At 38.5% G+C, this 27,064-nt stretch overlaps 2 protein-coding genes across 4 annotated transcripts in view; one reads left to right on the forward strand and one right to left on the reverse strand.

The window, feature by feature from the left end:
- The window catches only part of LOC129732314 (uncharacterized), a 214,329-nt gene that overhangs the window by 157,535 nt on the left and 29,730 nt on the right, over window positions 1-27,064 (reverse strand). The window lies entirely within an intron of this gene.
- LOC129732317 (uncharacterized) overlaps window positions 19,445-27,064 on the forward strand; it is a 79,264-nt gene continuing 71,644 nt past the window's right edge. The window contains exons 1-4 of one of the 2 annotated variants that reach the window (XM_055693122.1): window positions 21,197-21,384; window positions 21,444-21,573; window positions 22,861-23,023; window positions 23,172-23,494. In XM_055693122.1, the coding sequence (XP_055549097.1) occupies window positions 23,446-23,494 (49 nt within the window). In that variant the 5' untranslated portion in view covers window positions 21,197-21,384; window positions 21,444-21,573; window positions 22,861-23,023; window positions 23,172-23,445. Of the gene's footprint in view, window positions 19,562-21,196; window positions 21,385-21,443; window positions 21,574-22,860; window positions 23,024-23,171; window positions 23,495-27,064 lie in introns of those variants that run through there. The other variant, XM_055693123.1, reaches the window with a different exon arrangement.

Raw genomic sequence — 27,064 nt, forward strand, 5'->3', positions numbered from 1 at the left:
CCAGCCGATAGTTTGGCGGACAGATGGCAGTTACGGTACACTTAAAGCGAAGTTCTCCTAGTAGCAAACGATGCTTTCGTTGATAGTTTAACGAACCATGTTACGTAAAAAAAGCGAAATTTTTCCTCCATCTTCTTGAGCGCTCCGCCAAAAACGTTGGAAAACCACAAATTTCAAACAATCAAACTCACCGTCGTCGCGGTGGTCATTTTCCACAGGTACGATGAACGATCGAGACGGACAGCAAGTGATGCGCATACAAAGATCCACAAGCAGATCCGGAAGAAAAGTCCATTCTTCACGGATCCGCGACCGAAAACAAAAGTGACCACGCAGGGTTTTATTGTTTGCTAATGTTTTTTTGCTTCTACCCCAAGACCAGGCGCGGCCTGAAGCCTATTTAAAATGATGTACACAAATTGGTTGAAAGTTATTGTGAGCTTAACTAAAGAAGGGCCTCATTCGAAAGGTATTCGCTCTATCGTGGCATAGTTGTGAATAGTTAGTGGAGCGTTGCGTATTATTAACGTGGCTATCGTTGCGCACCTTCGGAGAAATGATTTATTTTCTACGTGAAATGTTGTAAACTTCAATCTGTTCCGGTTTACATATATGCGTCGCGATTTTTCGAGATCGACATTTGAATCCCATAAGTTAGTTATGCTACGAACGGAATTACAATGAGTTGTGCAACGGGAAATGCGTCACGTTGAATCTATACCTATAAAAAAGCAGTCCGGTCTGTCTGTCTGTCTGATCCATATAGGCTCGGAAACTACCGAACCGATCGACGTGAAAATTTGTATGTAGGGGTTTTAGGGGCCGAGAAAGGTTTTCATGATAGTTTGAGACCCCTCCCTCTTCTGGAAGGGAGGGCCCCCATACAAATGAAACACAAATTTCTGCACATCTCAAAAACTAACCAAGCAAATGAAACCAAATCTGGCATGTGGATGTTTTTAGGAGTGACAAATATGTCCATAATAGTTCGACACCCCTCCCTCTTCTGGAAGGGAAGGGTTCCATACGAATGAAACTCAAATTTCTGCATATCCAGAGAACTATCCAAGTAAATAGAACCAAATTGGGTAGGTGGATGTTTTTAGGGGTAACCAATATATCGATAATGATTTGACACCCCTCCCTCTTCAACAAGGGAGGGGTCCCATACAAATGAAACACGAATTTCGCACAGCTCGAGAACCAATCAACCAAATACAATCAAATTTGGTATGTGGATGTTTTTAAGGGTAACAAATATATCCATAATGGTTTGACACCCCTCCCTCTTCTATAAGGGAGAGGTCCCATTCAAATTATACTCAAATTTCGCAAAGCTCGAGAACCAATCAAGCAAACATAACCAAATTTGGTTTGTAGATGTTACAAACATGTCCATAATGTTTCGACACCCTTCCTTCTTCTGGCATGTCTCCAAATGCCCTTTTTAAATCCAAGATAGCGACAGCGGCAAATGATCAAATACCACCCAATATGGGTATTTCCGGAATTGTTATGACGCACTGAAGCCACAAATCGACCTCAGACAACATTTTGAATTGTAAGATGGCGACTTGCGGTGTCTGGAAAACAGCCGAAAATGACCAAATATCACCCAATGTGAGTGTTTCTTTAACCAAAATGACGCTCAGAGGCCAAAAATTGTCTCCTAATGCCATTTTGAAATCCAAGATGGCGACTTCCGGTTTCTGAGAAACAGCGGCAAATGACCTAAGACCACCCAATATGGGTATTTCCAGGATTCTTATGATGGACTGTAGCCACAAATCGACCTCAGACAACATTTTGAATTATAAGATGGCGACTTCCGGTGTCTGGAAAACAACCTAAATTGTCTCCTAATGCCATTTTAAAATCCAAATACCAAATACCACCCAATATGTGTATCACCGGATCCAGAATGATGCAAGTAGCTAAAAATTGACCTCAGACACCAGTTTGAATTGTTAAATGGCAACTTCTGGGAAACAGCCGAAAATAACCGAATACTACTACATATGGATATTTCCTTAATCGAAATGATGTATAGAAGCCAAGCATTGACCCTGCACATCATTTTGAATTCGAAGATGACTACTTTCAGTTTCTAAAAAATACGAAAATAACTGAAATGCATTCAATATATATCCGGAATAGAGGTGATGTACAAAAGCCAAAAGTCGAGGATGTTGTCATTCCGATAAAACCAATCATTTCAAATGATATAAACAATTCGCAAGGAATCAATGAATTTTAATTGTTTAAAATTATTAAATTGAACACTAAAATAGGCGAGACGAAGTTTGCCGGGTCAGCTAGTATTCAATAAATCATTGCCGGTTGGATTTGTTCAACCAGCTTCGGAGATGAATGGATAATGGATTTGTTTTTCATTGCTCCCCAATTAAAGTTACTTCATTCCTTAATTTTGCGATGTTACGAAAACGCTCGTGCAGCACTTGACACCAAAATCTGCGACATTGACTGGCGCAAGATAAAACCGTCAAATCAAAAGCTAATTACGCTACAGAGGAAGGGATGCGTTTACGTGCTTTCAGCCATGCCAACCGCTTCGGACGTGAGCTTCCTTGAGTGAGACTAGAACCTTAACACACTCTCCCTCTTTATAATGTGAAATCAGCTGCGAAGGAAAACACGTGCTTGGGATCGAAGCGAGCGTCCTCACAGTGTAAAGCAAGGAAATGCTTCATGAACTTTCCAGATAAAACGGCCAGAAATATTCTGTCTACAGTTGACTGATTTTTACCGCGCATTCGTCATCTTTATCGCTCCCCATCAACATCATCCTCGTCATCTTTTTCGGTAATGCAAATACTAACCGCACGTGCGATTGAGCAACGATGCGAAAATCGTTTTTTTTCTGCTTCATCAAACTTTCCGCAGATAGGTCGCAAGATAGGATGGGAAACAAAATTAGATTTTATGGAAATGCTGTGAATTAGATTCTACTGTATAGAATGGTGATGAGAAAAATTTCGTGTATTAGAGCGTTAAAACTCGACTTAGATTCGCTCTAATCTGTTTTACCTTTACAAAATACATAACTGAAAGAGCTCAACGGTGTTTCGGAAGGATTCACTCATATCTTCCGAGACAAATGAGTTTAAATTTGGAAAACATTCTATTTCAGTTGTAATTTTGTTTTAAATCAAAAATATCTTTTGAGTTTCTATTTCGGCCATAGCATTGCTTCATTCGCATATTTTTTACAATTATTAGTTTAAGTTATGCTATGACCAACTGAGATCGAGCTATTTAAATACATTAACGTTGCTAACATCAATGTTATTTTTGTAATCGCCTGCCACTAATTTCTATCCCTTCAAGGTGATTAATCCAAACATCGTCAATGTGTTTTTATTTATACCTATCTGACAGGTTTCCACCCGCCTTCGGGAGGTATTTTAAGTGCATTCTCATCCTACACTTTAGAAAATTTTGCATCAAAAAAACCTGCTGCCGTTCCCTCATATACTTACTCGGCTTCGGCTTTGCAATCGATACCGCTCGGAGCTAGATTCTAGCCTTCCCCCCGTGAACATGTGGGTAACTCAGATGGCAGCTCCTACCAGACGATATTTATTATACATACATTGTTCGATCTAGTCGCCATCGGCATTAGCATAAATAAGCCGAAACTGTGTCAACATATGCTCTGCCGGTTTACGGTTACGGTTGCATGTACACACTGCACAACAAAAGCTGCTTACCTTAGATGCTTCACCAGAAGGCGGTTTCGTGCATACTCAGGGTGAGTTCTTTTTACAATGTTCCGTGAAATTAAATTTTACGGTCGTGCTCAAGCACACAACCCTTCTCAAAAGCACCGGCAGGTACGGTACAGCGTTTCGGCCTTCCAAGGTACAGCGTTTCGAGTGAAGCAAACTAATGGAGCTTTGATCTCTTCTTAAAAGTTCACTCGCTCGAGAGTGTGTGCGCACGTTCTCGTTTGATCAGTATGTGCAAAACAATTAGACGGAGAATGACTCTGACCTTGGTCAATACTTTGCAGTATTATACGCATAGGAATACATTCCAGCTAAGGCCAAAATCTTATTTACACTTCTAATAGACACCTGCCAACCGTACGCGTAAACAATACAGCGCACTTGGCCGTCAACGGAACAAACCACACACCCTAAATAGGAAACACCTTCTAGACGCCGCCTCGCCATCCCGTGAGGGACATTGTGCGTTATGACTTTACCGAATGCGAGTTGAAACGCGATGCGTGAACGCCTGGGTCTATTCAAATTTCGTTTATCTAATCTCGAGAGCAATCAGCGAGTTTCGACTCGTAGACGCTAAATAGTCATCACCCGTGAAGAATTAATAATCTGTTTAGTTCAATGCGAGATGAAGAGGCTGATGAGTGTGAAAATTCAATTCGTGACGGTTGTTTTGCTTCTTGTACAGATTTTTTTATTTTTTTTTAATAACCTCAAACTAATACCATTTCAAAAGAATACAATAAAGCTTGAACGGGAAGAGCACATAACGAATTAGCTAACCGGTCACATTTCACGTGTTCAGTGAGCATCAAATGTGCTGCTGTACATCCGACCAACTCGGGTCAATAATACACAAACGTTAGGTTCGACCCATTGAAAATGACAGCAACGGAAAAACGGTATCGGTTATGTCATGTAATTATGCTTGCTTTGTATTTTTGGGATCCCCTCATTCATTTAATGACTCGTTCCACCTTTGTACTCCAACCCGCCCCTACTTGAATGACAATTGTGTACACTATGTAAAACAGAATTCGGGTTTCCTTCACCATGTGTTGTTGCGCACTAGCGCAGTAAATACTGAATGAACTCACGACATGTGACCGGTTAGCTAATTCGTGTTTTACCCTTCCAGTTCACCAGTTCAAGCTAGAGATTTATTGTATTTTTTCGCAATATATCATCAATCAGTTATTCAATTAATTATCATTAATCAGAGGTTTTTACAAAAAAAAACTATCTATGCAGGAAGTAAAGCGACCGTCACGAGTTGAACTTTCACACTCATCAGCCTCTTCATCTTGTATTGAACTAATTGTACAATACAGATTACGGGTGATGACCATCATCATTGATGTTATATGTTCGTCAACTTAATCTAAACTTAAAAATTGGTTAGTAAAAGTTTAGTAAAGGTTAGTTAGTAAGGGTGTTCGCAGCGAAGAAGTCTTCGGTTGCCGATATAATGTCTATAGAAATGACCGTAACTATCAATTATCTGAAATGAAATCCGGTGGTGGTGTGTTGATTGCGGTGTCAGTAGACTTTAATTCAGCGCTTATCGACACCATTCAGTTTAAAGAGTTCGAACATGTCTGGGTGAAAGCAGAACTAGCAGGAGAGACACACGTCCCAAGTAACAAATTAAGTCGTATTGCATTCTTTTAGCGGTTTTCATGACCAAATTCGCAAAATTGCTGTTAAAACTAAAAATACTATCAGAACCATCTGATAACCGCTATAGGTTTGCTTTACAGCCAGGTGGCCCACCCTTGCCAAGTTTATTGAATCAATTATAAGAATGGCAATAAAACTACTTTGAAACCACATGGAAAGAGTACCGCATACTACAAGCAGCTGGCATGACCTCTTTAAGAGCGCAATAAGTTTGGTTGCATTATTGCGCTCTGCTACTTGCCACAATAGATCCAAATCAACTTTTCATTGCTTGACAGCAACCGTAATAAGTTGATTTGTTGTGCCGTTCCTGCACACACACCAGAACATCACGCCACTTGTTTTAATAAGGAAATCTCTCGCCGCGGGAGAAATGTTTTACCTGTGTTGGTTATCATCGTGCAATCGATTTTATTTGATGGTGATATTGTAGAAAGATAAGGAATAAGGAGGGGTTTTTGGTAGGTTTTGTAGCTCTCAAGCATATGCGCATGAAATTTTGTCGTGCATTTTGAGATCATAGGCGCTTAAAATTTATGCGCCATCAAAATAGTACGGGCTTACAAAAATGATCTCATTGTTAGCAAAAATGAATTGGATTGTTTCAGCTCAGTTTTTCAGAAAAAAAAATTTAGCCGTGTTCTTCAATACAGAGATAGAGCAAAATCAACTTAGGATATTCAATTTACTTGTTAGTCAGACGACGATTCGATTTTCGTTTCAAGATTATAAAAAGTTTCAAAAATATCAATATGGCGCGGTTGGTAATTAGTTGGCATTCGTCGTAGCCGCAATAAGCCTAGTTCAATGATATATATGTTGTAAGGTGCGGCTAAGGTTGGATGCCTGTATTATCAGAGAAAAATATGGTAAATCCCTGGGGCCTAGACAACTTTATTTTTATTAAAAATCTGACATCACACCGACGATAATGAAGAATCAACAAACTTTGTTATAAGTAGAGAGGTGCACGAAAAATGCAACGATACATACTTAGTTTAATTGAATTTATTTCGAAATATATCAATAGTGTCTTGCCCCTACCTACATTTACACACATCTTACGGAGACTGCGACAGAATTCTGCATTACACTAAACCAACTCAGCCGCTTTTGTCTCACCTTTATGTATATCATTGCCTGCATATATTTGTTTACAAGTTTGAGAGGTTAAAACTGGGCATTTGAATGACCGCAATAAAACTGGTTTCTATGTTATATGACAGCAAGCTGGAGTGGTTTTATGGGGCAATAGATAGTAATAATAAAACCAATAATAAAGCAAAATCGCATTGACTCTTGCCGGTTTTATTGGAAGTTTTATTAGAGTTTTATTGACAGCTATCAGTGTTCATTACGACTTGCTATTTTTGGCAACGGGTTTAATCGCCATAAAATCGTTGGTGATATTCATTGCTGTGATAAAACCGTTAGAAAACCAAGTAGCTATAGAATTGTTACTTGGGGTATTTGTCTCTGTCTATTTCCCTCCAAATAATGCGCGGAATGAAATCTTTGAAAAGTTTCTTCATGTTGTTGAAAATATTGCATCTAAGCTGTTACCTGAAGTAAAACTCCACATATACGGTGATTTCAACCAACGCAACATTGATTTTATTCCGGACATCGATAACCATAGCATTTTACTTCCTATTATTGGCGAAAATGAAACGCTGCAACTTCTTTTTGATAAAACCTCTAGTCTTGGTCTTAATCAAATAAATCATGTGAAAAATGGACAAAATTGTTATCTAGATCTGTTAATGTCCAACATTAGTGAAGACTTTTGTGTGACGAATTCATTACAACCATTATGGAAGAACGAAGTTTATCATACAGCAATAGAGTTTTCTTTATTAGTGCATGTGAATAAAAGACCTGACGAATATGAATTCGAAGATGTTTTTGACTTTCAGTCAGCAAACTATGATGAATTAAAACATAAACTAAACAGTATCAACTGGCAAGATGTATTGTTTGAAGACGGGAACGTCGATTCGGGTATAGAAAATTTTTATAACATATTATCTGATTTATTTATTAGCGAAATACCATTGAAAAGAATAAGACGTCATGGCAATTCCAAATACCCAGTCTGGTACAATAGACAAATTAAAAACTCAAAAAACAAAAAACAAAAAGCACATAAAAAATACAAAACTCATAAAAATCGTGATGCTTTAACAACTTATCTTAACATTTGCGGCGAATTAAACGATGCCATTAGTAACGCGTTTGAAGAGTTCACATTAAAGACTGAGCTTGAAATCAAATTCTGTCCAAAAAATTTTTTCATATATGTTAAATCAAAGTTAAAATATGAAAATTTTCCTTCAAAAATGCAACTGCATGAAAAACTTGAAGAGAACCCGGCATACATCTCTGATCTATTTGCTGATTTTTTTCAACAAAATTATACAACTTTCTCCGAATCTGATCGTGACTATACATTCTTCACCAACTTTCCTGAGTTTCCCAACTATTTCAATATTGAACATGTCAGCGCACGCGAAATTGAAGATACTTTAAAAGCTCTGGATGCGTCTAAAGGTCCGGGACCAGACGGAATTCCGCCAGCATTCATGAAACATTTAGCTAAAGAGCTAACTTCCCCACTGTTCTTGATTTTCAATATGTCGCTGGAATCCGGTTGCTTCCCGAAATTCTGGAAAAACTCATATCTAGTGCCTGTGTTCAAATCTGGTAAAAAAACCGACATTAGCAACTATCGAGGCATAGCCATTCTTTCCTGTATACCTAAGCTTTTTGAAGCAATAATAAACAAAAAGTTATTCCACCAAATAAAAAATAGAATTACCCAAACGCAACACGGTTTTTTCAAAGGGCGCTCAACAACAACTAACTTACTCGAGTTTATTAACTTCTCTTTGAACGCAATGGATAAAGGTAATTATGTTGAAACCTTATATACTGACTTCAGTAGAGCTTTCGATCGCATTGATATACCCCTGCTTCTCTTCAAGTTACGAAAAATTGGAATTCATCCACAATTACTCAAATGGATTGAATCGTATTTGACAGATCGCCAACAAACAGTCAAATTTAAAGGTAGAATATCGAAACCTATTCAGGTAACCTCAGGAGTCCCTCAAGGCTCTCACTTGGGCCCTCTACTATTTATATTATTTGTAAACGACATTTCCTTTTTTCTAAAACATGTAAAAATTCTTATTTATGCCGACGATATTAAACTTTTCATTGAAATTAAAAACGCTGATGATGTAAATATTTTTCGTAACGAGATAAAATATTTTTACATTTGGTGAAAAAAAAGCCTTCTTCAGCTAAACGTTAAAAAAAGTAGTTCGATGGCTTTTGGCAGAAAAAGAAACATGCCAAGCAATATGATTTCCTTAGGAGATCAGGTAGTAGAGAAAAGTGAACGAGTTAGGGACCTAGGAGTCATACTCGACTCAAAATTAACATTCACTGATCACTACAATACAATTATTAATAAGGCTAGTAACATGCTCAGTTTTATAAAACGTTTCTGCTATAATTTCCAAGATCCATACACAATAAAAACACTTTATAATTCCTATGTCAGGTCACTTTTAGAATACTGTAGCATTGTATGGTCTCCGTTTTCTGCAACACATGTAAACAGAATAGAATCAGTGCAAAATGTAATCTACGATGGACGTCATTTCCCCTACCATCATATGACGAACGCTGCAGACTTATTGACATCCAATCATTAAAAGCCCGTCGTGAATTCGCAATGATGTCATTTGTTAACGATATCGTATCTCAACGTGTCGATTCACCCGAAATATTATCAAAACTCAATCTTTATGTACCTTCTAGAAATTTACGAACTCGGACTTTGTTTTCTTTAAATCATCAACGAAACAATTATGCTAAATACGGGCCAATCAATCAAATGATGTTAGTGTATAACCAACACTGTGAAGCAATTGACTTTTCTATGTCGAGAACTAAATTAAAACAATATTTCAATTCAATTCAACGCGCAATTTAAATCGATAGAAAACATTTATTGTAATAATCCGTCAAGTAGAGAAATTATTATTCAATTATGTATAAACTCTTTTTTTTTGCTCCCACCAGTATAAATAGCATATAGCATGTAAGTTAGTTTTAAACATATGTAGTCTACTTTTGTTTGACGAAATAAATAAATAAATAAATAAATAAATCGGTTGTATGTCGTGATTGACATCACATTTGTCAGCAAATCTCCTGTTTTCATGTTAATTTTTTCTCCATTAATTGTAGACTAAAACCTGCTAGAAAAATATCGTGTCGAAAACATTCGCAATCACGGATGCCATACTTTTTGTTAAATTAAATTTCATTAGTTTAGGGAAAAAGGCTTGGATTCTAGATGGCCGTAAAGTCTCTCTACTTAATTTGTAATTAAAAGTTTTTTAATTTACCTACAACTTCAGAGAGTCACTTCAGACATAAGAGTGGTTTTTCTCGCTATGCTCTTTCCCAGTTCACAGATGCAATGGAAAGCGCTGCAGGGTAGATAATCAAACGTTGAACGGCCAAGCAATCCATTTAATGATTTCTAGCTTTTTTAAAAAGCCGTTAAAAATTTTATTTTTATTTTGTCACCCAAATTGAAAGGGGAAGAAAAAAAAATTATTACTAAATTTCAGATTTAAATTTAGCAACACACACAAAATGTGTTTCATTTCCACCTGTTTCGCAGTGCACTAGTCGTGGCATTTTTTCAATATTCATTTGCGTACATACAATTTTTTATTGAGCGTAGGTATTTTTTTTCTTCTCGGTGTAATTTAATTTTACTTATCGTCATTTTAGACCCCAGTGACCCCGTCGTTTCATTTACCTTAGGCCACCATACGAGGGCTGCGTAGATTATACATACGTGGCCGAGCAATGATGATATAGGACCAGAGCGTTAAATGTGGATTTATAATCCAGGTCTTGCTAAACAGATTGCTGAAGTTGCCTTCTTGATGGCGTAGTCCAGTTTAGCCTTTTATCCAGAATGATCCCAACGTATTTGGTTTCATTAATGAAACTCATTCTTACTCCGTTCAATAGCGGAGGATTGAATGAACGTGTCCTCCGCTTAGTAAAGGGTATAATGACCGTTTTAGTGGGTCTAATGTTTAGTCCTTCTTCTGAGCACCTCTGAGAAGCGGTGTTAGGATCCGTTTGTAATTACATTTTCCCCGAACAAGGAGAACTACGACATCAGCATAACCAATAAATTCGTAGCCAAGCTGCGATAGCTTGTTTAGAAGAACGTCTATCACTAGTGGCCATAGCAGGGGAGAGAGAACTCTTCGCTGTGGACACCCTTTCACTGCTTCTACTGTGACAGACGGAACACCCAATTCAGCTGTGATTCTCAGCTCGGAAGCATTGCTTAGATGCAGCCCATTGTGGTACAGTCGACTCTTCTTTTTTGTGGAGCCGCGTAAATAGATGCAAAGAACGAATTATCGAAAGCTCCCTCAATATAAAGAAAATCGCAGACCGCTGTCTCTTTGTATTTTTGTGATTTCTCGATAGACTCTATTGATAAGCAACCCAGTTGATAAGCATATTGATGTTTATACAGAATTAAGTCCTTCGCTGCGGATGTAGCTATCCAGATTTTTTTCCATCACCTTGAGAAGAATTGACGTCAGACTTATTGGTCTGAAAACTTTGGTCAATGTTTTGTCTTATTTTGCTCGGTTTTGGTATAAACACCACATCAGCGTTCCGCCGGCTGTCCGGGATTTTGGGATTCAACTGTTTGACTGGATTCCTTGAAAAGACTGTGAGAATCCTTAAACTGGAACATAGGATTTCACACTGGTGAGCAAATCGACGCACTTGCTTGAAGAGAGCAGCGAATCGTGTATACACCGAGGTGGAATCTAAAATATCTCTCCTGAGAGATAATAAACTGAGGTGAGCTTTATCATTCAAAAGGATATTACGCAAAATAACTACACAACAGAGCTCTTTGCAGTGCTTTTGCAGTGAGTCAGTCTCTTGAGCATATATCAAATGAGAAGAGCATCTGGGTAGGAAAGTAGATTGCGTTTTTTGTCGAATTTGTAATATCTCAGCAGAGCGTACTTCCGCGGTTTACTTCTGTTTATTCTGACTAGAGTGATTCACCACTCTCGTTTCGCTCGGCTTTGGTGTAAGCAGCAAGCGAGTTATTTTTTCTGCGAGCGGCAGAAGCACAGCACAAAGCAAAAGAAAGAAGAGTGGTGGCAGAAAATGCTACACGCAGCGCTCATGCCAAAGAAGAAGATCGCGGTGAGTTTCAACTCTGCTCTTTTCACACGTTGAGGAAAACAACAAGGCTGACAAAAAGTAAAAAAAAAACGATTACAATTTCAGCTAAAAAATCCCAGTATCCCAAATTAACCAACAAAAAAATGAAATGCCTTCAACAGAAAGAAAGCATGCAAAAGTTTATGCTGAAAAACCCAAAAATCCAGAAGGAGTCAAAAAGAAAATAATTCTGATTATAAATTTAAGTGACTAAAAACACGTTAAGTTGAAAAAACAACAACAAAAACTCTAAAAACGCATCGGAAGTTAAGAAAAAACCGATAATGAAAGCAATTATAATTGTTGCTCGAACCTGTTCGAATCTTTTTTAAACATTTAGCATATGATTTAATGTTAAATCGTTCAAAATCGTTAAAAATCTGTCCACGTGGTATGTGGATGGCCTTAAAGCAGAAATTGATTCCAAAAAAGTGATTCATCAGATGGATGCGACCATATACCCAGAACCATGCTTGGTGTTCTCCTAAATATGTGAGAAGAGCAGAAGAGTGAATAGTCACCGCTAACTTTGGGCAGGGGAAGGTTCCTATGATGGTTTGAGACTCTCTTTTCTCTGGAAGGTCGTGATAGTGCACAGAAGCCAAATTAAATTCTAAGATGGCGACTTCCAGTTTATGGAAAACATTTAAAAATGCCGAATACCACCCAATATCAGAATAAGCATGATGCACAGAGACTAAAAATTGACTCCACATACCATTTCGAAACCTGAAATGACGACTTTCGGTTAAAAACAGCCGAAAATTATCGAATTTCTTAATGATGATTCATAGAAGCCAAGAATCAATTCTGGACACCATTTGAACTTCTAAAATGGCGACTTCCGGTTTCTGGAACATAGCCCAAAATGATTGAATACCACCCAATATGGATATTTTCGGAGAATACCCGAATGCCACCCTATATGGGTATTTCTAGAAACAACGTGATGTGGGGAAGTGAAAAGGCGAGGATGCTGACATTCCGATAAAATTAGTCATTGCAAACGATTCGATTTGTCTTTTGAGTTTGAACGTATCCAATAACTAATTCGTCATGCATTTGGTACAAATCGAGTTGGTACGAAATCGCTGTTTTCTTTTGGGAATCGAGTTACCATGCTTCTAATTCCAACGGTTCTCGACATATCTCGACACGGTTGAGATAGAAAGTTTATTATGAAGCTTCACATTCCCGTTAAGACTGCTATGAAACTTTCTGAAAAAAGTTAGACATTTTTCAATATTTTATTAGAGCAAATGATTAAAGAAAAGTGGTATGAAAACTTATTCATAATAAAAGTGCCTTCTGAGAAAAGGGTATTTACTTTGTGGCAAGTAGAAAAAAAGGCATCCTGATTGAATTTATTTATCCTCTCGTTTATCATCGCTTCTCTGCAATTGGCTTGCATACTAATAGATAGGGCTACAAAGTCTGTGTCCAATAAACAGAAAGGTCAAGCTCCGATAGCAGGGATGTTCGTACCCAAGCTTGATTTCATCGTCCATAAATCTAATGTTTCTAGCAAGGTTTACATTCTGAACAATAAATTTCTGTTTGTACTCAAATGATTGGTTCCACGTGAAATAACGGATGTAAGTCTTGTATAGAATTTTTATGGTAATCAGTGTAATGCTTAAAAGAATCAAAATCAATAATGATAGAAAATACAAAAATAATAACTTTGGGATCATATTTTCTTTTACATTTTACAGTATTATGCCATGTCAAAAAAAACGGGAAAAATGACAGTTTATTGGTTGGTATATCTTGGTACAATCGCTCGAATACAGACTCAAGCTACTAGCAACGAGTGATAAAATGAATCTATTTTCCCTACTTGTAAAATGCGTGGAAAATTGAGTATTGTCTTCAATGAAAAGTCTCAGTAAAACCAAACAATACTGATTAAGTTTTCATAGCGTCGTTTAAAATTTGTTAATTCATTTTACCCCAGCCAAAGCGAAATACTTCAAAAAACTACAGTAATTCAGTACCTTAAAGCTCTCTCTCTCTCCCTCTTTATTCACTACACCCTGTTGCCGAGGGTATTCTTTAATTCCAGGCACGTAATCATACAATGTATCGCATTTCGCCGTCTGCACTTGTGTTGGAGTGCATCGTTACCGCTACTTTTACATTTATCATCGAAAGCACTTTACCTTCCGTCAGGCTCAACGTAGCTCATCGCAGAGGCAAAATAGGCATCTTGAGCGTTACTGGCATCACCTTGTTTACCCTTTCCGCCCCCGCCCTTGACTCCGACGATAAGAAATTGTAAACCTATCCGGCGTAACCAGGTTCTGCTCTCTCGGTGCATAGGCCAAAATCGTGCCAGCAGCTACAAAAGCCACCGACGACAGCAAAATATTGCACTTGGGGTTGCCTCGTTTCGAACCTGCTAAGCGGGCTTAGCAAGTTTCCCGCGCGTAAACACACTTACTACTCGCTCACACACTACCCCCGGTGAGTTCATGTGAAAATAAGACCTCAAGAAGTGTCTACCCGTACCGGTCCGGACCATTTGCGGCGTTGCATGCTAATTATGAACAATGGCTGGTAACATTAATAATAACATAATCATTTCATCACTCCTTCTCTCCAACAGTACATACGGTTAGTACGGGAATAATTTACTAGCATCATAATCGTACTTTCAATATTTATCTTCAGACGATGTTAAATAAACTCATCAGAAGTTTAAAATGTCAAAAACGTTACGCATCACTGTCAATCTTCTGTATGGGTTTGTGTATTCCACAGTCCGATTTTCGTCAGCGATTTGTTCGATCGCCGATCAGACAAACGTCTACCGTGATCGGATAGCGAAACGTGTAAGCAAAGCACAAAATGTGCGAGCTGGATCCGTGAGCACGTGATGGTGCATCGCTAATCTCCACAGACTAACTCGGGCAGGAGCAATTTCATGGTGCTTACTTGCTGCATCCAAGAATAGCGGGCGCGACTGCTGCACACACCGCGTTGTTGTGCATATAAATTAAAATTAATTATCTAATTAACAATGCCTCTGCGGTGCCGGCTGCTGATGCTGCTGGACGTGAAAGAGAAGAATTTAAGCTGTACTTCGGTGCGACCGCCGACGCGACACGGGGGCTGTCAAAGTGCATGTCTGCCAGCGCTGGTGATGGCTTGTAAGATTAGCACCGAGGGCGAGTGATCGCCGCCCGGTCGTAAGTGTGTAGATCCACAATTCAAAGCAGCGTGATTGATGTAATCTCTTTATTCGCACCATCCAATGCAGTAAATCAAGATTACGGAACAATTAGATGGGTAATTTAATTGTGGCAATTGGGTATGAAAATCTTTTATAGGGAAGATAAAATTTCTAATGTAGAAAGAAAGATTTGTTGGCAAATGATCAATATCAGTCTGAAAATGATGATGAGCGGGAAAATAGAAATTCCATCGAAACATCGAGAGAAAACGAATCCAAAAACAGCAACCAACTGGTAAGGACCGTATTACATTTTCCACTGTATGCCACCCTGCTAAAGTGAGACGTAGTCCTACGTCAAAAGTATTGAATTGAAGTTGTACAAAAATCTGAAAAAAAACTAATAGAGCCCTAAAAGTCAGACACTTTTTCTATATATATTTCAAATTTATTTAGGATGCAATCAAATATTATGAAAAAAAAAACAGACAACTTCATCCTGGGTTAGACACAGCGTGGAGCTAAATCATTGAAAGCAGGAAATTTTGCGAATTTACTAGAGATAGTAAAAAAACAACAATAATAAAGTTTTGAAATGACAAGATCGCCAATTTTCTGCTCGTGATAGTGTGGTTCCTACCGTTCCGTTTCAAGCTTTCTGATCTACTATACCGATCCTCCGTTTCTCCTCCAAAATACAATTCTCTGGAGAGATTACAACAAACGACCTCTGGCCAGGACTTATATTTTTTCAAAAGAAAGTAGTTGAGACTGTAAAAATATGTTTAATTCCCCATAGTGAGCTCTATTGGAAATTAAAAATATTTCTACAGCTAAAACGGTTTGGATGATTAGCAGAGTGTCTTTGGCAAAGTTGAAGATAACAAATTTGTCCTTCGGAAAAAATGCCCCTTCAAAAAAAAAAAAATTTTTTTTACAAAAATTCATAACTTTTTTTTCTTGATTTCTCCATAATCGGACTGGTTGCATTTTCTAGGTAATCTTTTGTAGTTTTTATAAATAAAATTAGATTTTTTTAAAATGAGCAATTTCAGATAATTTATTTTTAATTTTTCTTTTAACTTTTTTTTCAAAAAATATATAACTTGTATATTGTTATTGATTGTAAAGTGTATATTTTTTTCGGAAAGACAAAACTATTATCTACAACTTTGCCGAAGACGTCTCACCGATCAAACAATCCGTTTTGGCCCTAAAAATGTTTGTTATCTTCAATACCTTTCCAAATGGCATCTTTTGCCTATAGAAACGCCTAGGCCAAGTTTCAGCCAAATCAAAAATTTTCGATTAAATTGGTTGCCCGTTCTTTATGGAATTGCTCAGTTTTATCGAAACCTCGTTCCTCTTGCCAATGTCGCGTCATATTTGCAATTTCCCGAAGAACACTATTATACGCTCCTCGGGCTAGTTTTATTATAAGAGGGATTTATTTGTCAACAGGATCAGGGATACTTGTAGAATTCATCGTGCCAAATATCCCGATTCTAGGGAAATTCAAATACATAACCACTCATTTGTCAAAGCGGACTCTGCAACTTTGCGGCAACGGATTTAAAGGGCACTAACAAACAATTGTTACTATCTTTTTATCTTGTTTTCAGTTTGTAAAACTGATTTGGTCAACTTTAACAGTTATCAATCAAAGTTTTCAATCGAGGGACATTCGCCCCGAATCCATGTATTATTATTATTTAAAGTTTTTTTGCGTTAAACGACTCATACATATCAAATGGAGTTATGTCTGTCTGTCCATTTGTCTTATCCATAAAGACTGGAAAATGATTGTTTGTATGCAATATGAATCGCTCAAAGTCCACTTTATTTCTAAATTATTATTTTAACATGAAAAACACTTTAAATAGCAGGAAATGCATGGATAGTAGCAATGTAAACATAACTAAACACAATCAGGGAAGACTACGACAAATATCAAGCTCTTCGCGCGCTTTTATTACAAATTTGAAAAATAAATAGAGTGATCAAAGTCACCCCGCTGATACAAGTCACCCCAGTTTACGGTATCGAAAGAAAGCTCGGTTCCGGACGGCCGACGACCCTAAGCGACAAGAAACTCTAAAGAAAGAGGACCGAGGGAAAAGTTACTACATCGCTGCGTGCGCTTGACGGGGAGGTCGGTGCAACCAGCCAAACAATGAAAAAGTACCTGGCAAACATGAACGTACATGTCGGGAAGTGGCAGTCCCGTCTACTGGTCTCGGAGCTGCAGGCAATGACGCCGCGGCAGCCTCTGATTAAGATGGTCAAGTCGATTGTCCCGGCAAATCGCGACGTGGTGGTGGTGATGGACGACGAGACCTGTCTCACCATGGATGGCAACGACTGGCAGGGCACTTCGTATTTTGCTTCCTCCACGAAGGAAGTGAGCTCCGAGGTGAAGTTCAGTTCACACACCAAGTTCCCCAAGAAGGTGCTGCTGTGGCTGACAATCAGCGAGAAGGCGATGTCAAAGCCGCTCTTCTTTCGCTCCGGACTGCCTTGAACGGGGAAATGTATAATACGAAGTGCCTGCTGGAAGTTGCTTCGGTCATCAAGAAATACCATAAGGCCGAAGACGCGGTGTTTTGGCCGAATCTGGCGTCGGCTCATTACTCGAAGCGATCGTTGGAGCGGCTGAATATCGATGTGGTACCCAAGTTGGCGAACCCGCTCAACCTCCCCAAGTTGGGTCCCATCAAGGATTTCTGGACAAACCTGAAGTGTCAAATCTACTCCAATAGTTTTGTCGCGAGAACTGAGGAGGAATTGATAAATAGAACGAAGAAACATTTCACACACACACATGTTTTTGTCCACCATAGCGAATGTTCCAATTAACTGCTGGAAGGCCGCTCGCAAGGGCGTAGAATTTTTTTGCAAATAAGCTAACATAATTACCTTTCATGGGAAATTTATCAACTCAATTATCTGTCTCAGTGTCTTAGTTATTTTATTACCATTTTTCACTCCGGCAGCGGTTTGCTTCGGCTGGTTTTGTATTATACTGCTGTAAAAAACTTACCAAAGTAGTCCGATACCCTACACGTTCCAGTATACGATACTTAACAGATTCTTCGCCCCACTCTCGGCTGTCGGTGCACGGAACAAAACAGGATAGGTGAAGAAAACATCTCCGTTTTTGAGTAGATTTTTTCGAGCACTCCTCGTAGTAGGGAAATTTTAGTCGAGTACTCCTTCTCGCGTACTCTTTTACAGTCGCTGCGCAGGAAGACAAAAGAGCTTTTGCGTGCCGGTGCTCGTTAGCTGCTGCTCATGCTCCGGCGAGTGCATGAAGAATAAATGGTGTCTCGAAAGCCTGAGTGCAAAAAACTTGAGAAAACTTGTCAATTCGGCGCCACAATCATAATTCTGAAGTGGACACTACAAGTTTTATTATAAACATTTCAAAATTGTGTAATAAAACTAAAGGTTGTTTGAAAATGATAACTAATAGTAAGACTGCAGAGTCATTCATGCACAAACTCAATAACATCCATCATGGAGCAACAGTTTAATGTTATCCGGTCACAAGAACTCAACCCAACAAGATAGTAACTGATGACTTAAATGACTCTTGATTTACTGCTACACATAAAAAAGCAGTTAACATAAAAATATTTAGTCGCTACTGTGTGACAGAGCGATGACACACACGGTACCCTTCTGACAGGTACGCGCGGCACGAAATGATTACCAGTTGGAACGTGTGCTAGCAAAACTAGTTTTACAATTATTCCCTTAGTTAACAAACGGGCAATAATACGGCTGTATACAACCGTACAAGCACTAAGCCTGGTACTAGAATGCATCGAATCGCTATCGTCAGTTTTAGTATACAGTTTATTAGAAAACCTGACGTTGGTATGTCAGTTTTACATGCAGTGATTGTAAATTTGGCATGGTAATAGCAGTCATCTGAACCTTTTTAGGTCGAAATTCCTGCTTCCCTATCTGCTGCCCACTTATCGTAATAAACAGAAACTGTAGCACGCCAATAGTTAGTATAATTGCAGCGCAATTATCGGACCTCGCGCTGATGTCAGCGAAAACAATCCATTTCCGAGCGATGATAAAATATGCAAACAGCCATTTATCAGCTGCTTTTTAAACCCTGATTTCCAGTTCGGTTTCAGGAACTTTTCGAACCGTTTTTAATTAATATTGATGAGTTCGGGTCAGGTCAATCTGATAAAATATCTCATTACCACCCCGGTCTGGACTTCCTCCAAAACGAAGAGCTCTGATTTGTGTAGCATGTCTAGTTAATTTTCATAAAAGCCGGAACTCCTCAATCCGCTGTAGCACTCCACCACATGCAGTTTTCGACTGGCGGCGGTACACAGAGTTTACGTTACTCATGGGATCCGCAAACCCCCCAGGTGCTCGCTTTTTAGTTCTGCCGGGGAATCCGATGTTCACGCCCTCGCGGTAGTAATCAATGCGGTAAATCTAACTAGCCATTATCAGGGCAGTGGAAGTCATGACTCAGTTTAATATACTTAGCTCTCGGTGTTGTACGTCTTGCGCCGTGTCTGTGAAGTGAGGAATTGTTCTACGGTTATTTAGAGCTATGAGTGGCAGCCATTAGGAAGATTAAACTGAGGCAGGTTGCGTGACAAGAAATATTAGCATTATTCGTAAGGTAAAATTTCGGTAACTGTTATGAATTATCTCCAGAAAAACACTTCACCTTTATTTGTTCGCAACTGTATCAAGAGTGTATTGCGAAATGTTTCAAATTCTATGCCTAATGAAAAGTATAACTAATTAAAAAAATGTTCTATTGTGATTAAAAAAAACTTCCGTGTCGCCGTTCGGTTTGCCTCCTGCGCAAATGAAATTCTTAGCACCAACCCTATAATTAGTATGCTAATTAAAAATCAGCCCCGGAGTCTTTCTAAGATAAAAGGACAGGTTCCGTAAGCGGAAGGTAGATTCAAGAACATATTTTGATCATCATTTATTAGCAACGGAATGATAAAACATTTGGTTTTTATATTTAATCTGCAGAAGTATGGTAATTAATCTTGTAGAAGAATGTAAAGAAGAGCAAATAAAAAATCATACTGGTGCTTTATAATTTTATTCCAAATGGTATGATTTTCGGCTCAATGCATGATAACTCATATATTTATCGCTGTCTTGATGAATTCTGCGAGTATCAAAAAAGTCACACAAAAAGCTTTCTTCATTCTGTTCAGTTAGTTCAAGCACGATTTAGTAATTGGAATGTCTCCAAAATCATTACACTTTATAGCATATGTTTGGACAGCAAATCCGGTATAACAAGCACCACAGGCCAAGCGGAGCATAGCATTCCACAGCACTGAGATGTAAGCCAACAAAACCTTTATCACGCGACCCGCAAAATGATGTCAAATGAAACGAGATAAGAGGAATGCGGTGCTGCACTGCTCACTGCACTCAGGATTAAATGTGTTCGTTGCGGCAAGTTTCACGAGTACGAAACCGTACGAAACACACAAGCAAGATCCGTGACAGGTGTCCGTGGCCAATCGGCGAGCCTGCTCTGCTTAACTATGATCAACGATTCGCAGCCGCACGAAAAATTCTTGCAATTTTTCGGTCTTTGTGCGATTGTGTATTTGCAGTTTCCAGTTTGCTCGCTCGGTCTCCGGTGTTTGCCCTCAGAGTCCGGCTCGTCTAGCTGAATGCGCACTGAGATGTGAATGTGGAATTCTGCAATAATGACCGCGGTGTCTTTGAGGATTGTCAGTCTCCTCTATAGAAAGAGCGAGAGAGGGGGTGCAGGTAGGTTCGCATTTGAAGGTACATGTAATTACCATGCCGTGCAAATGTGAAATCCAAATAATGGACTGTGTCGAATGAGAGCCCGGGGCGGAGAAGCTCAACCCTAAGTTGCTAAACCGGTTACAAATGGTCTAGGCCAGGGCAAAGCCGTAGAAAGTATGCTTCTTTTTTCCGGAGCGAACTTACACAGGTATTGAACGGGAATAAAAATTCATTAGTTTTTATCAGTTTATTTCGAATGATTCAAAAACCAATTTTCATCTTGGTTTTTTGAGCCAATAACTAAAAATCTAGCACAAACATTATCCTACACGTAATATTCATAACAAGGCAATGAATGCAAAAGACCAAATGATTATCTCCACCTTTTATGTCATCTTTGACAAGATAATTACCATCACATCTTTCCCTCGCAAAGTATCAGGATATGTCAATCAAGTGAGGAGATATCGATGTAGTTCCAGTGTGACAGGAATCCCCTTGACAGTCTCAAAACAACAACGGTTACGTGAACATGATCCGTGCACATAACAATAACAGATGTTAAATTTTCAATACCGGTTTGACTGCTCGCGTTGATATCGATCCAGTTACCGTTCAAGTTACGTTTATTGTTATTATTACATAGTTACTATTGAGTAAACATTTAAACAAAACTTGTATCCACCAGTGAAAGTATATTATGGCAACCAGGTTCGTTAATGATTTGTCGAGTTGCTCTATAAAAATAACAGCTCTTTTCCTAAAATTAGCCCAGTCTTCATGGCAACTTTCGGGCACAGGAATACGACTTAAATCACACATGACCGGAGGGAAACAGATATCTGCTCCCATCGCAAACACTTCCCGATTGCACGAGTCTCAGCGGAGCCGTGGTGAAAGGTTTTAAAAGTTGTTTTCTTACATAAAAACCCGAATGAATCGGCAGATTCGATGACAGCGTTGCCAACCGCCAGCGATTATTTTTCGAAAGTGTCCGCAGATTCACAACCTAAATCTGGCAGCCAGATTCCATTGAAAACCCGCTGACAAACAGCAATTGCTTACTTTTACCGAAAGCTATCCACACAAATCACGACCGTACCGTGATGGGAAGGAGCGGCAATAAATCGGGAAATGTGCGTGTTTACCTCAGTGGACCAGTCTGCGTACCGGTTACAGGCCGTGGCGCATACTGTGGAAAAACATAAACAAAAGACCGACGATGGATTTTTCGTGACCGCGCGTGGATTAGGCCGCTTGCCGGGAGCGAGAATAATGACGGTGACTCGATGCAATCGCCATACGCGCGGTCCCCGTCTGTGTTATGGGAAAACCCCACCTAGTGAAATTCAATAGCAGTTGAAAATGCAACGTGGTGTGGATCGATTTTCCATAGAAGGGTGAAATGCGATAGCCATCTGATAGAGTAAACAGCAAGTTTAATGTCGAGTTTTTTGACTTTCTGTGGATGCAGTTCAGAAGAGTTGCGATAAGTTGACTAGTTTTGCTGTAAATAACATACACTGATGTTGTGAAGGTTCTTTTGAACATGCTTTCGACAGTCATACCAGTAGAATCTTTCTCATTAGATGAAATTACTCTCAAAGTCATTCATGTTTCGAGAGCGGTGACGAAACAGACATGAGAGTTTGCAACGGTCGACGAACTCTCGGTATACCTGCAATGTATTTAAAGTTGGTCGTTCACCAGGGAACAGTTTTATTGTTTATTTGCATCTCCGTATCAGAGGTTTTTCGTCGGTGCGTTTGCTTTTACAGTCTATCGAGGTCTAACAGGGTCTTAAATTGAACTATGCTCCTAGGACAGTTCAAATTGAAGTTTCCAAGTACCTGAGGAGAAATAAAAGAGAAAAATATTCAAATGAGAAAACGTAGAAATATTTATAAACAATGATGAATACAAATTGGAAACAAAAAGTAAGCTAGTTAGGGAATAAATTTGCACACATAGGACTGCTTCAAAAACTGAAAACTGATGGATATAACCAGCTTCTAATGAACGGTGAATTTTGATTCAATTTGGGTAACCCAACAACAAACCCAACAATTAACTCTGGTTGATAAATGGAACAATAATTTGTCGTCCCATTTAAGTTTCGAGATATCTTAACGTCCATCGAATAAGCTGCTTTTTTTCAATTCGCTTTATATACAATTTGTGTTCCAGTCCTCATTTGAAGCTGATTATCACAAGACTGCACTCACGCACTGCACTGGTTGGGTCTGTCAATGAGCGAAGAAAAAAAAATCACAGCGTCCAAAGAGAAAAGACGATAAACTTGACCGACAGAGAAATCAATTACCGGACAGAGCAGCCACTGATTGAAAAGGTATTTCGTATTCATCACTTGATTTGTTTTCCACATTATTCCCATTCAAGGCAATAGCCACGGCATTGCAGCGGCCTAGCCGATTATGAAGCTATTTCATTAAGGAATTATTAACATGAGTTTTTCTTTGCTCTCTATTTTCTCCTAGCAACCAATACAGCCCAAAAGTACAGATACACGTTTGAATATACATCTCGACTGCCATTGAGAATAGCTGATAATTAATTAAAATTACAACCTCAAAAACACGGACCGTACTAGTTTATTAAGTGGAGCGAAAAGAACATAAAGAGTAACATGATTATCAAGCGGGAAGGATGCTGAAGATTGGCTGTGCTTTGGGGCAATTTAGTATCGATTTTGTTGCCTATTCGATGCCAGTAGGATTTTAATCCACGCTCTGGTTGAACAAAAACCTGTCAATGTTGCAACAGAGGAGTAAACAACAACCAACTATCCACATAAAACAAGGCACCTGATAAAAGATGCTACCTTGATGTTGAGTGATAAATACGTTTATCATTATGTCGCAGATGGACGGCAGACTTCAAATTAAATGATTGATCGTTTTTGGCATATATACCACATACGAAGCTGTACAACGCAGCACCTGCAAAACTGCGAACGAAGCGCTGTTTGCTGGCCGAATTTCATGGTTCGCGACGAAAAGTTTGCGTTTTTGCCAGTACGCAGCAAAACTTATATTGTAAGCGTGTTAAAATTATAATTTCATTAAAGGGTTGTCATAAAAATTACTCCATTCCATTCAGTTGAATTCAACTATGCTATCAGCCGTCTTTTTTTGGATAGAATGAACAGAAGCTCGCTGAGAGCCTGCAGCTCGTTACAAGCACGTTCGCAATACCCGTTCACGTTTGAGCACTCCAGGAAAAAAGTTTGTAACATATTTAACAGTGGATGGATATCGGTATGTCTTCATAAAAAAACGAATTTGCAGTCCCCTATCCAGACGACAAGTCCTTCACGAAAGAAACTGAAGTCTAAATTCCAATGATGAGCTGTTTTCAACTGCACGACGGATAGCTACTCGCAAGCATTTTATTAATTATTTCCATGCGGTATGAAATTGATTTTAAATTAAATTATTTGTGGGAGGAGATAGATATTCTATCCTATAAACGAGCTCTGCTTAAGGAAGGAAGGCAAAACTTTGAAAGGCTTACAATACGAAATTTTGTGTTTGGTAAATTTCTGAATATGAAATATGAAACAAAACAAATGCTTACTCTTTTTTACCAAACAGTTTGAAACTTAAATTCTATGTTTAAACGAAAAAAACTGTTAGCAAAACATTGGTTAAGTGAGTTATTTATTTTAATTCAAATTATTTGAAATCATTTTGTTTTTGTAGCTTGCTTTATTTCACTTCTGACTGTATCGCTCATATTGAAAACAGAGAGCAGATGAATGCTGTGTACACAGACTTGAAAGCTGCATTTGATAAAAGTGACCATCGAATATTACTCCACAAGCTTGCTGGAATGGGTGTCTCCGAAGACTTTACCCAGGATTGCAATCGTATCAAAGTGATAGAAACCCAACACAAACACTTCCGGCGTTCCCCAAGGAAGTAATCTTGAACCGCCCCTTTTCGTTTTGTTGTTAAATGATGTCGCAAATTTTCCGACTGCTAAAAGCTGCGAGAACTGTTGGATATTTTTGGGGGTTGGTGTCAAAAAAACCTAATAATTATCAGTGTCCAGAAATGTGCCGTAATTTCATTTCGTCGACGTAGTAATCCCATAAAAACTACTTATTCAATCGGACGTACACATCTAGCTCGTGTCAATGAAATTATGACCTTGAGGTACTACTATTTATCATCAGATAAATTGACTTTTGGGCTGAATCGAGTAAATATTGTTGATCGTGCAAGTCGTCAGCTAAGATTTCTTATGAAGGTGTCTACAGATTTCACTAATGTTCATTGCCTAATATCATTATGTTCGGCGTTAGTAAGATCGATTGTGGAATCGTCAGCTACAGTGTGGGCGCCATACCAGACAGTTTGGATTGATGGGATTGAACCTTTTTTATGGAAAACGTGCCCTAGAAAAGCTGTTAGTGGAACATTTCTATTTTGGACTCGAATATCCAAAACACACAATTTATTAAAAATAGAAAAAAAACACCAAACTCTCCAAAGCAGCTAAGAAAAGCATTATGAGAAAATTACGCACAAAAAAAAACATGGAACGAAACGAAACAGTGACAGCTATCAACTAAATGGAGCTGGCAGCAACTGATTATACCAATTATACAAGTTTCAGTGACTCAATACTTCGAAGGTTCAATAACGGCACCGGCCACGTCCTGGCAATTACGTGGGAAGACCTTTCCTGTTTGGAGAACGTGTTAATCTCTGCATCGAAGATCACAGATGAATTTTTGTTAACAGGGAAGACGCAAGCATAAAATTCTTATCCGCCTTATACTCTATTAGGCCGGCCGATTAGCTCTTTTACACTTGGTACCGGTTTAGCGCAACAAACAGTAAGAATGCTGTTGGGGCCGCGCACAATTATGCGCGGTTTCAGTGGCATCTCATGCTAATTTGCACTATGTGCACTAACCCAATTTTATGAAAATATTAAACAAAAATATAATACAAATGCACTTTCATGCCAATTTCATGAGAATATGAAACAAAAGTCAAAAATTATTAATCTAATTTGATAGTAGTTTTCAAAGAATGAATAAATCATATTTTTGAATAATTTTTGAATATATTTAATATTGAGAATAGGTTATGTTTCCATTTAATTCTACTAAAAAAAATGTTGTTAATATTCAATTCTATTCTACTAAGACGCTCAAAAACAAATTTATTTGAATCATATTCAAGCAAAACAATTGCAAAACAACACATCCATGAAGGATATTGTAAAAATATATGCGTCGCTGCGAATATAGTCTGAAATAATTCACATTTATCCTGAGGAATCCAAAGCGGTCCAGCGGCTGGGTTTACAAAAAATGCTTCACAAACAATCACGTAGTGTGCATAACAAGGCACTGTGATCCATTTAGACTGCAGACATGAACCCAAAAAAAGACAACAAAATAAAACACGCCACATGTCCCCGGTAACCCTCCGATCCACGCCTTCCAACACGCACTGTGAGTGGTCGAGTGAGGAAATTCCAAAATTGGCCCCACCGGAACCTCATGGGAAACCTCTTAGGAGGAGTCGCAATCACAAAATAAAAAAATTTCCTAAATAACCTTAGAAGTTCCGTTTGCCCAAATAATTAAACATTCACCTACAAAATGCACTGGATTATTATAGTGACTCCACTTTCACTCTCAAAACCGAACGAATTTATTTTACTCCAAAAAATCGTGCGAGCGAAAAATTCACATAGGTATATGACTTCGGTCTATGTTTCCGTTTTTTTAAATGTATGAATGCTACATACGAAAAAGTTGGAATCGCATAATTCAAAGATGTTAGAATTACCACAAAAAATTTTTTTTTGTGTGAACGTATGTATTGTGTGATTCCTAATAATGAAATTAAGAATCTATACCTCAGAAAGGCACCGCGGATAGACTTTTGAGATTATTTTTAATAATACAAAAAAAAAGACTAAGTCGAAAAAACCCTCTGCCCCCAGGAAATTCCGGAATGATCGTCAAATAGGATAATTTTAAATACAGGTCGTGGAGCGACTCGGGTTTTGCTAAAGTTTTTGCTGATTTACTTCAAGCGGATTTTTGAATTACCGCGGTTTTTTACGCGTGTTATAAAAAGGCTTTAAATATATAGGGTAGGGAACATATTCTAAGCAGCTTTAGCAGCTTTCGTTTTCTCTGTCAGAATCTGTTTTCACATTCTATAACTAAGTTAGCAAACTTTAACAATAATCAATTAAAGTTAGGCGTTGTACACAAATTACGTAACGCTAAAAATCTAGATTTCAGACCGCCTCCCCCCCCCCCAAGTAACGATAGGTAACGTTCGATATGACTCCCCCCCCCTAAAATTACGTAACGCTGGACAGCCTGACCTCTCTTCGA

This window comes from Wyeomyia smithii, chromosome 3, assembly GCF_029784165.1.
Source record: "Wyeomyia smithii strain HCP4-BCI-WySm-NY-G18 chromosome 3, ASM2978416v1, whole genome shotgun sequence".
Lineage (NCBI taxonomy): Eukaryota > Metazoa > Arthropoda > Insecta > Diptera > Culicidae > Wyeomyia > Wyeomyia smithii.